The sequence below is a fragment of the Pelophylax lessonae genome (genome assembly GCF_965119305.1).
Source record: "Pelophylax lessonae genome assembly, chromosome: 4".
NCBI classification, from domain to species: Eukaryota; Metazoa; Chordata; class Amphibia; order Anura; family Ranidae; genus Pelophylax; species Pelophylax lessonae.
The window spans coordinates 205327759-205340003 of record NC_138771.1 but is presented as its reverse complement, the minus strand read 5'-3'; the positions used below and the strand labels follow the sequence as shown (position 1 = coordinate 205340003).

At 40.0% G+C, this 12245-nt stretch overlaps 2 protein-coding genes across 2 annotated transcripts in view; both read right to left on the bottom strand.

Annotated features, from left to right (window-relative positions):
* Window positions 1-12003, bottom strand: part of LOC309554569 (uncharacterized protein) — a gene marked incomplete at both ends in the record, with an annotated part of 80275 nt that extends 68272 nt beyond the window's left edge. The window contains one exon of the mRNA XM_082256306.1: window positions 11978-12003. Coding sequence (XP_082112432.1) covers window positions 11978-12003 — 26 coding nt within the window. The remainder of the gene's footprint in view (window positions 1-11977) is intronic.
* Window positions 1-12245, bottom strand: part of TBC1D22A (TBC1 domain family member 22A) — an 860932-nt gene that overhangs the window by 749573 nt on the left and 99114 nt on the right. The window lies entirely within an intron of this gene.

Here is a 12245-nt window from a genome sequence, read left to right as displayed (position 1 = left end):
GATAGATAGATAGATAGATAGATAGATAGATAGATAGATAGATAGATAGATAGATAGATAGATAGATAGATAGATAGATAGATAGATAGATAGATAGATAGATAGATAGGTTAAAGTGGAACTATATTCACCTTGGCTCCTGCGATGCGACGTCCTAGGGCTCCCTGACAGCCGCTGACATCATCACGCGGCCGACTTCCGGTATTGAATGAAAAAACGCTTTAATTGGCTGGGCAAGTATGATGTCACTCTAGTAAATGCGTGGGAGTTCTGTCAGCTTCAAAATTGCTAAGTTTCTACAGTGAGCTGCACGTGCGAAGAGGAGATAAGACAGGTAGGTAATTTAAATGCAGAAGAGACAAAGCATTATTCTTCTGCTTTAAAAGTCATTCCAGTTTGCCCATCTTTGTTTATGACCCAAAATTTCCATTTAAGCTGGCCACAAATGGTTTCAAATTTGACTGGTTTAGCAGAGATCAGAAAAATTTTGATACATCTACAGCCGTCCCCGCTTAAAAGAAGTTAATCTCATGATCTGCTTCTCTTGAATGGGAATATTTGACAATTTTCATTTGATCAGTGTCTACAGTCAATAGGCTGCAGCGATGATCAGTGTATTCTGCTGACAGTGAAGGAGAATCTGCTGTCAGAAAATAATGGCGCAGCAGGGAGGATTCCTCCATCCATCTCGCTTGTGTGGATGGGAGAATCTGTTACTAATTTTTTTTCTTTTGGATGCTAGTCTTATATCAAAAAATTAAGTTTACTAAAGTGACGAAAATTCTCTTTTGACAGAATAAAGATTCAGAAGTGATGTAATGTGTTTTTGTAGTGTATTTTCCAATGACATCTGTACTGATTAAACAAAAATCGTACGATCTAGTATCATACAAGAAAAATTTTCTTGCTTGTACTATTGGATAATATTGAATGAACTGTCATGATCGGCTTTTCCAAAGCTTTGTTCTAATAATCAGATTATCGTACTATATTTTTTGTATGATTTTAAGATTGTGTGTATGAGCCATTAGAGTGCATGTCAGGTGTGTACTTGTACAGATAAATCATCTACAGCAGGGTTTCTCAACCAGGGTTTTGTGGAACCCTAGGGTTCCTCCTGAGGTTGCTAGGTGTTCCTTGAGCAATGGGCAATTTCTGCCTCTCAGATAATTTTCCAATGACATCATTGTTCCTTTTAGCTATCTGTAAGGGGGTAATTCTTCCCAATGATGATATGAGTAAGTAGCATTCTTCCCACTGAGCTGTCAGGGTCCATTCACACTAGCGCGACTTGTCAGGCGACTTGGTCGCCTGACAAGTCGCGGTGGGTCACTCGCCATTGAATAGTACAGGACCCGCTCTAATAGAAGCGACACAAGTTGCTCCGACTTAGAAAAAGGGTCCTGTACTACTTTGGGGCGACCTGGAGGCGACTTGCATTGACTTCAATTATATGAAGTCCGTGCAAGTCGCGCCGAGGTCGCCCCACCAAGTCGTGTCGCCGCAGACTGAACGGGGTCTCACACTAATGTGTCATAAGTTGTAGATTTTTAATTTCGAGCAGGGGTTCCCCGAGACCAGAAATTTATTTCAAGGGTTCCTCTGTGTTAAAGGTTGAGAAAGGCTGATCTATCGTATATCATCTAAGGGGTGCAGCAGTTTTTTGGGTTTTTTTCCAAAGAACATACATTACCCTGAGTGCAATTATTGCAATTAGTATACTTATTTTTGCTGGTGCTAAATAAATTCACTCTACCCCCAAAACAAACTTCATAACTCAGAGATTGAAAAAAATAAAAAATAAAAGATCTCACACCACCTAATCCTTCAGTAAACAAATGCTAGTAAACCTAGGACTCTTCATAGCAAAGTGTGTGAATCTTGGCTACAAACTAAAACCACTGAAAAGCCTCTAACAATGCCAAGCCTTATCAAAGCACCTTAACTAATCTTCTCAACCTGCTTCAACTATAGCCTAAAGGGCTTTAAATCACTGCATTTAGTAACAGTATAAAAATCGACAACTCTGTGGTTCGCTGTGTCCAATTGCATTACCCAGTTCCAACGGCATAGTTCATTAAAGCTGGACAAGTAGCGATTAAATACAGCTACTTAATTTTACAGAACGCTACCCAACAAATGTAAAAGCTACAGCCGTTGTGGGAATAACGTTATTTACTCATCACGCTTTGGAAAAGCAAAATGACTTTTATTTTACATAGTAACGAGGGCTTTCGTGTATTTATTTGTTTACTCTTGTGCGATATAGAAGCATTAGAATAGAATATTATCTTTTTTTTTATATATTTTGTTGAACAGAAACTGCATCCTAACCAATTGACATAATTTTTACAATAAATATTTCAAAACGATGTGCCTTGTCAAGCTGTATTTTGTACCTTCACAAAGTGCATTTGACTGTAACTGTTAATTCTCCAGTGACTTTCACAACATGACAGAAGACATCACATACGGCTTTAAAGCAAAGATGGGAGAAAGCAGCTGCACCCACACTTCATGTACAGTAAGGACGTTAATTAGCTTTACTTAAATTATCTCATTTTAACATCTTAGTATGGTCATTTTAATGTCCATTAGAACAAGCAAAATTATGGCTTCTGACAGCGCATATGGCAAGCCTGTCTCTGTTGCCTAATCTATGTAGCTTAATTAGTAATAGAGAATTAATTCTGACACCTTCAAAAATGGGAAACAGTAAGACCATCGGTAGGTCATATTAGTGTATCCACATCTGTAATACTTAGCTTAATACTGCTCACTAATTAGATTTTTAAAAGAAATTGTTCTCTTGATTAGCATCCCTACCCTTTACAACCCCAGTTTGCTAATATTAGCATGAGAGCATCTTCACTTTCCTTGGAATCACATGCTAAACTTATTTTAAGTGGAACTAAATGTAAAAGAAAGTATTTGCTACAATATACGGAAACTTTAGAAAGGTTAATTCTGCCTAAGCGGTACCCTTGCTCTGGAATGTCTACTGAAAAATAATAGTGCACCTCCTGAAATGGAAGGGTGCTTAGGCACCCCTGCAAAGCCTCAAACGTGTAAATCTGCCGCGTGAAATCTAAGGCACTGCTGCCTCTAACTGCTAATCTCAAGAGGTTTGTTTTTACTATGTTGGTCACTGTTCACCTTTGCTGGAAGCGTTGGTATCTCTACAAATATGGCAGCTTACATACAGGGACACTGTGCAGAACAAGGCATGGCAGTCAGAAATAGGGAAAAGATCAGCAGCAAGGGGACCAAAGGCAATACTGGAGACTAGTCCTTTGCCACCTGCTCCATTTTTTAGCACAGATTCCAGAGATCAGATACTCTTTAAAAGGCAAATATGGGTACAGCGTGTAATACATGGAACTGACTAAAAGAAGAACAGAGTGGCTGTTCTAATGAATGGTATGGTCATGTATCGGGTTGGTTTTGAACCTAGATCATTCTGGTTCTGTTCCTGCAGCTCTAGTCACTCTACCACAGGAAGATCTGAGTCTTTACAGCATATACTCTTAGTGCTTCTGCCCCTTGGACTCTTTAGCTCCACTTGCCTTTCAGCTGCAGTCAGTTGGCATTCAGCTCAGTCTTTAATGCGGTTGTATACCCCACTTGGTGAATTTTACCCACAGGTAAGCCTATAATAAGGCTTACCTGTAGGTAAAATGAATATCTCCTAAACCTGCACGGTTTAGGAGATAGTGGCTGCATGCAGGATGACTGACATCATCAGCAGGGCATGCGCTCTAAAGGTCCGGTGTATTGTGCCGGAATTTCAGAGCTCCTTGCCGGAACGGAGGGCTCCCAAACGCATGCGTGGGAGTGACGTCGTTGCTGGTACAGCCACTCACAGCGCTGGAGCCTGCTAACCCGGAAGAAACGCAGAGGGAACATGTCAGCTCCCTTAATGGTGACTGGGCACCGCTGTGGGGGCTTCGTTCTAAGGTAAGTATTTTATGCTAGTATGCGATGCACATTATGCTATTGTCTTGCAGGTTTTATTTTTGCTTTTTTTTTTTTTTTTTCAGGGGTTTACTATCGCTTTAAATAGCAGCACTTCCTGTGCTCTGTGCCCGTTTGTGTGGGTTTGTTCCCTGGGTGTCTGCCTTCATGTGTGAACTGCTTTGGACTTCCGACGGATTTTCTTAACGCTTCTGCCTAACAATTCTGCATTCCTCTGTCAGGCTGTGTGTGACCTCTGCATGCCCTTGGCTATTCTTCCAGATCCTGGTTTTGTGCCTTTCTGCTAGATTTGTTGCTGACCCAGCCTGCCAGACTTTTCTAACACCTCAACACTCAGCCTAAGCTCCACTTCGAACTCTATCTTATAATAGGTACAGTGGGTACGGAAAGTATTCAGACCCCCTTAAATTTTTCACTCTTTGTTATATTGCAGCCATTTGCTAAAATCATTTAGGTTCATTCTTCTTCCTCATGAATGTACACATAGCACCCCATACTGACAGAAAAACACAGAATTGTTGACATTGTTGCAGATTTATTAAAAAAGAAAAACTGAAATACCACATGGTCCTAAGTATTTAGACCCTTTGCTGTGACACTCATATATTTAACTCAGGTGCTTTCCATTTCTTCTGATCATCCTTGAGATGGTTCTACACCTTCATTTGAGTCCAGCTGTGTTTGATTATACTGATTGGACTTGATTAGGAAAGCCACACACCTGTCTATATAAGACCTTCCAGATCACAATGCATGTCAGAGCAAATGAGAATCATGAGGTCAAAGGAACTGCCTGAAGAGCTCAGAGACAGAATTGTGGCAAGGCACAGATCTGGCCAAGGTTACAAAAAGATTTCTGCTGCACTTAAGGTTCCTAAGAGCACAGTGGCCTCCATAATCCTCAAATGGAAGACGTTTGGAATGACCAGAACCCTTCCTAGAGCTGGCCGTCCGGCCAAACTGAGCTATCGGGGGAGAAGAGCCTTGGTGAGAGAGGTAAAGAAGAACCCCCAAAGATCACTGTGGCTGAGCTCCAGAGATGCAGTCAGGAGATGGGAGAAAGTTGTAGAAAGTCAACCATCACTGCAGCCCTCCACCAGTCGGGGCTTTATGGCAGAGTGGCCCGACGGAAGCCTCTCCTCAGTGTAAGACACATGAAAGCCCGCATGGAGTTTGCTAAAAAACACCTGAAGGACTCCAAGATGGTGAGAAATAAGATTCTCTGGTCTGATGAGACCAAAATAGAACTTTTTGGCCTTAATTCTAAGCGGTATGTGTGGAGAAAACCAGGCACTGCTCATCACCTGTCCAATACAGTCCCAACAGTGAAGCATGGTGGTGGCAGCATCATGCTGTGGGGGTGTTTTTCAGCTGCAGGGACAGGACGACTGGTTGCAATCGAGGGAAAGATGAATGCGGCCAAGTACAGGGATATCCTGGACAAAAACCTTCTCCAGAGTGCTCTGGACCTCAGACTGGGCCGAAGGTTTACCTTCCAACAAGACAATGACCCTAAGCACACAGCTAAAATAACGAAGGAGTGGCTTCACAACAACTCCGTGACTGTTCTTGAATGGCCCAGCCAGAGCCCTGACTTAAACCCAATTGAGCATCTCTGGAGAGACCTAAAAATGGCTGTCCACCAACGTTTACCATCCAACCTGACAGAACTGGAGAGGATCTGCAAGGAGGAATGGCAGAGGATCCCCAAATCCAGGTGTGAAAGACTTGTTGCATCTTTCCCAAAAAGACTCCTGGCTGTATTAGATCAAAAGGGGGCTTCTACTAAATACTGAGCAAAGGGTCTGAATACTTAGGACCATGTGATATTTCAGTTTTTCTTTTTTAATAAATCTGCAACAATGTCAACAATTCTGTGTTTTTCTGTCAGTATGGGGTGCTATGTGTACATTCATGAGGAAGAAGAATGAACCTAAATGATTTTAGCAAATGGCTGCAATATAACAAAGAGTGAAAAATTTAAGGGGGTCTGAATACTTTCCGTACCCACTGTAACTTATATGTGCAACAATTTCCATATTTTATTTTTTAATGACATTCCTAAATTGATTCAGTTACTTTAAAAATTAAAGCTACCTCTAACAGTTGTCCTTCCCCTTTGGTACAGCCAAATGTTGGTCTGAATGGGCAAAGCTCCAGAACCCCTTACTGGCAGTGACTGAGCTTATCCACCTCCCTACTGTCAAAGGAGGGCATCATAATAGGCAAGCTCTGACATAAGCTGAAATTCTTGGAGCTTAGCTTGTTCAGAATTCAACAACAGGCCGCAGCAAAAATTCTCAGAGCTTAGCTTAGCTTGTTCAGAATTAAACAAGAGGCCTCAGCAATGGTCAGTTAGCACTAAGAAGTGCCTGCAAAGAGCTGCAGTAGCCCTCAGAAGCTATCCCACACACCGTAGTCATTTATACATAGTTCCTCTCCTACAACAGGCACGTACTCACCTTTCCTCAACATGAGCAATATACAGTATCTCACAAAAGTGAGTGCACCCCTCACATTTTTGTAATTATTTTATTACATGTTTTCATGTAACGACACTGAAGAAATTACACTTTGCTACAATGCAAAATAGTGAGTGTACAGCTTGTATAACAGAGTAAAGACCAGCGAGGCATATCTCACTACACAGAGTAAAGACCAGCGAGGCATATCTCCAGTACCCACTCTATACCCCTGTGTGGGGTGGGTATATCTGGTGAGTAAGTTTTTCATCAGTAGCCACTTTGCAGCTCACCAGTCACCCACCTTGGGGGTCACCGTAAGTCACTGCCCACCTATCTCACTGGGTATACTCACCTATTTATGGATTTATTCTAGTATATGAATTGACTGATCATCACTTATTGTCACACTTTGGAAAGAAGTTTCCCGCACATTTATTGCTTTTGCACAATTTTCTGATCAAGAACTTATATTTTTTATATTTTTTATATATTAATTAGTACTATCACTTATTGGTGCACTTTGGATAATACTCCCCTGTATATTTGCACATTTACCCTGTTTGGTCAAGGTTTTCCCGCACTATTTTACTAATTTTTATCATCGCGATTTTTGAGTCATTTTATATTATTCATTGATTGATCTATTTAATGTTGTTTATATATTCACTCTGTTGATTATTTATTTTCATCACTATTGCATATTGTATATATACACATATTTATTTATCTCAGCACATCTTTGCACATTGCACTTCGCCACCTTGTGGCTATTTTCCATAGTCTTTTCTATATACAATTCATCCGATGATATATGTTTACATAGGTATATCTACCTAATTACACTTTATAACATAAGCAGCGCCATCACCTCCATTGTCATCTATTTATATAGTCTTTTGGCTATAGTTTAAGTGAGGCTGCAGCTTATTAGTACTTATCCATATCCTTTGATTCCTTAGCGTGGATTCTATTATCTTTTTATATGCTCTATAGGACCCAATAATTCCGGTAAGTCATTCAATTTTACCACAAGCCACTGGAAAAGAGGAATCCACGTCACGAACCTCTGTTTATTGAGCATGAAGCACTTTGCACTTAATCACCACTTGAAAAGACTATTTATTGAATTATTTATTTATTATTTTCATTATCCACATTTATTGATCACCACTTGAAAAGACTTATTTATTTATTTTTTGGGACGACACTAACTTTACCATTTTTCATGTGTTCATTTGATTTGTATTTTCACTATATATTGCACAGATAGTTTTCAATATTGTTCACATACATTTAGACAATTGATTTATTGAGGCAAGCGCTGTATATAGCCTAGGCTATTTTCTTGTCACTTACTTTTAACCTTACAGCTGCTGCCATACAATATTATTTTATATTTAATTCATTTATTTAACACAGATAACATATACCTATTTTAATAAAACCCTTTTTCCTAGGCGCGGGGAGATACACTATTTAGCATAGGGTCATCTTTCTTTTATCTTAAAGTTCAATAGCTGTCCCATTTTTTTTTCTGCCGTTCAGGACCCTGGCTTTCCTATGACCATTGGTATAGGCCTCTGGGAAATCTCCCCATATTCTTTAGAAAAACCAACTAAAGCAGCTGTTCAATTGTAAGTCATGTACTGCTTCCTTGGTTAGGGTGCATAAGTAAGCTCGAAAGCTTTACACTGCTCTATTGGCTTAAACCATCTCTTTTTGGACCAATATGCTACTCAGCAGAGTTGTGAAATTTGCAATCTAATAAACTTAATTCCCTGTTTTTGATTTGATATGCTCATTCTGTTGCCTGAGTAATGTTATGCTGCTCAAACACTACTGAATCAGGCGTGCCAGGAGTTGCTCGACCAAGATCTGTCTCCCGCCTATGGTTCACAAGCTAGGCCAAAGCTCAAGGGTTATGGGATACCTTCATACTTCTTTGGTACACTAGAGAACCTATATAAATAGATTAACCAGTTTGCAGAACATCGCAATTACTCACATATTGCAATAATTAGTTTTCCTGCAAGAGTAACATAATATACATCAATATCAGTGGTGCACACGCCTCAGAGGGTTATGGAAACATGAGTATCATGTTATCCAGCAGCTCAAAAAATATAAGGTTGCTGCAAATAGTGGACTATGTATTTTACTTCCTTTACCCAACGTCCATGGTCTGCATTGTCCTGAGTCACTAACTAAAAGTATTACAACCAGGAGCTAGCTTTTTCAGAACAAGGTGAAGCAATGGTAGCCCCCATGTTTGACTTAGGACTGTTTGAAGTTTATAACAAACAAAACTTTTAGGAAAATCTTTAAAACCAGATAGCAACCATGTAATGGGAAATATCAGCTGTCTAATGCAGCCTTCCTCAACCTTTTCAACACAGAGGAACCCTTAAAATAACTTTCAGGTCCCAGGGAACCCTTTCTAAAATTTTCTATAACTCATGATACATCAGTGGTCAGAAGGAAGAATGCTCAACACACTTGTGGTCATTGGGAAGAGTTACCCCCTTCCAGATAGCTAAAACAATCAATGGTGTCAGTGGGAACTTATCAGAGGAGCAAAAATTGTTCACTGCTCAAAAGGAACCCCTAACAAGCTCTGGAAGAACCCTAGCATTCCATGGAACCGTGGTTGAGAAACCCTGCTCTAATGTCAACAAAACTTGAAATCTAGAAGTATAACAAGCCTGGTTTACGATAACGGATGTTGAGGGCAGTTGCATCAGCGTTATTTATGAATAAGACAAGATGAAGGGATGGAGGTGCTTGCACTAATGGTTAAGTATGCAGATTATGACAAACTCTCTGAGTTTCAGTGATAGCAGCTCAATGCTCCTACAAAGTGGACTTAGGGACTTACGTTGTGCGAATAGAGTTAGCAAAAAATTGACATAAGGGGCAGAAAGAAATTACTATACACACACACACACACACACACACACACACACACACACACACACAAAAGTAAGCAGGTTGTAAAGAGAACAGTATGGCACAGATATACAGGTTAAGTGTCAGACATTGGGGTTGCACTGAGGACTAAAGGTACCAATGAGACAAAGCAAGTATCATGAGCAGCAACAAGAGAGCCTTAATCTTGGCACGGTGAGTATCCTTTCTCTCTTAATATACATTTTTTTAAGTAATCTGCAATTCTGATATTGCATCTCAAGCTTTAGCTTTTTAACTTATTATAAATTAATATATAGTGTTGAAAACAGATTATGCATTTTGTACCATGTCTGTAAAGGTTATTCAAGTCATGGTATAGCTAGCATTAAGTTGCATTCACACTTGCAAATGCATCTGCTTGACCATTAGATGTCAGAACCCCAGAGAGGGTTCTGCAATTATCTGTGAGAGGAAGCCTCACTAAAAGTAATGGGAGGCTGCAGGTTCAACAGCTAAGCATGCCCACTTGCATTTAAACGCTGATGCAGCAATCACGTTAGAGTGATCGGCTCTAAAAAAGTTCTCCCATCTAATGGCCAAGCGGGTGCATGTGCAAGTGTGAATGCATCCTTAGTTAGTCACATTCAACTGGACATGTTCTGTAATGTTTAAAAAGTTGCACCACTCATCCAAGTAACTTTCCCAGTTCTCTGCTATTGGTTGTAAAGTCAGAAGGTTTTTCATCTTAATGCATTCTATTCATCTAGATAACAAACCTTCTGTGTGCAGCAGTCTCCGCAGCACCCCCCCCCCCCCCATCTCTGTCCAGCGATGTCAACAAGTCCCTTGGCCATCCGGGACTCTCCCTCCTGATTTGCTGACACAGGGCTCGGGTGCCCCCCATAGCAAGCTGCCTTCTGTGGGGGCACTCGTCTGGATGGAGGGGCTAGGAGCAACGAAGAGAGACCTGTGAAGAGGAAGATCCAGGCTGCTCTGTGCAAAACCAACTGCACAGAGGTAAGTTATTTGTGTTTTTTTTTTTTTAAACAAGACTTTACAGTCAGTTTAAGTGCCGGTTCACACTACTTTGCTCCGACTTGGGGGGCGACCTGTGAAGTAGCTTGCACGGACTTCATAAAATTAATGTCAATGCAAGTCGCTCCAGGTCGCCCCGAAGTAGTACAGGACCCTTTTTCTAAGTCAGAGCGACTTGTGTCACTCCTATTAGAACCGGTCCTGTACTACTCAATGGACCGTGACGGTGCGCGACTTGCCAGGCTGACCAAGTCGCCTGACAAGTCGTAATAGTGTGAACCGGCACTAAAGGTCATCAGGGATAAGCATCTAAGGCCAAGGGGAAAAAGCCCACACAACAATTCAGTGAAACCCATATGAATGTATTGGAAACACTCAACTTTCGTGAAACCTATTGATGCATTTTATTGGGTTATGTTGTGTCATTATCACAAAAACATTGGTTCACAATTTAAATCCATAAAGGACCCCATCTTCTCCCTTTAAAAGCAAAACAATTAAATATAGCATCCAGTCCCTTGACATTCCTGTCCTTTTTACCACAGCACTAAGCATTAAAGACTAGCATGCAAATCCATACTTGCTAGCTGTCCTATTAATATTAACAGGCAAAACATTAAATGCACTTTGTACATACAGTATAAATGCAAACAAACCGAAAAAAAAAACATCAGCGGAATGGGGCTTTAGAGGTTCACTGCATAAAATGTATACACATTGAAGTGATGAATATCTTTATTATATCAGCAAAGTTTGGATATATGTCCACTATCCTTTTAACTGGTACACTACAAAACCATTTTTAAACCTATGTGTTCCTTTGTGTACCCAACCAGGCATATTTATCAAGAAACACAAAGCAAGCATAATTGCTACTATAAAAATTCTTCAGAACGAGAATTTTTTTTCTTGTTACTTGCAACTCTTATCCAAATGGATTCTGCAATGGTTTAGTAGATGACTGCTACATAAAAAATAATCAGACCTTCCGTTTCTGTAATCTTCCACAATGTTTAGCAGCCAAAAAGGTGCATCAAGTATTACAATAATATATAACCTACTGAAATAAAAAAGCAAGCCAACTATAGGCCTTAACAAATAATTTCAAAGCGTAACGTAAAAGTTTGTATTTTACATATATCTCAATACAGTGAAAGCAAGATGTTCTTTTACATTCAAATGTGGATTCTCTGTAAAAAGACAGCTCATAATGGGTTCCTGATGGCTTGTTGCATTTAAATAGGCCTGTATTTCTAATCATTTGTATGTGCTATATTTCCATTGAAGGTATCCAAAATACAAAAAGACTGTTTCTTCAATCAGTAGGAATGTTAATGTCAAGTGCTTTCATAAAAAAAGAAGATATTTAAAAAAAAAAAGGCAACAGAAAAAGTCTGCTCAAAAGCTAATACACATCTAACTTTAAAAACACATCTTTTGTTGGTTTAAAAATGGCTATATAAAATGTAAAGGACCTTGATGCTATAAATGCGGATTTGAAGAGCTCAAACTTAAAGTGAACCTGTGCTTTTTTCAGGGAAAAGGATCAGGCTAATGCTATTTACTCTCTATCCAGCAGTATATACTTTACTTACTGTACTTCCCTTCTTTTTGCTCCCATGCTGCTCTGTTCAGCTGCCAAAAAGGAAAAACTCTGGCTAAGGTACAAGTCACCAGAATTTTAGCATACATAGGGCTATAGCCTCACTGTGTGACATTGCCAATTGGATCAGCACCATCACATGGAATGAATCACATGTTCTTCATACTCCCAGACTTAACTGACTAGACGAGGGGGCCAAAGAAAGGTTAACTATATGCTGCTGGGGATTGGGGGGTTAAAGCAAGCCAATGCTTTGCCCT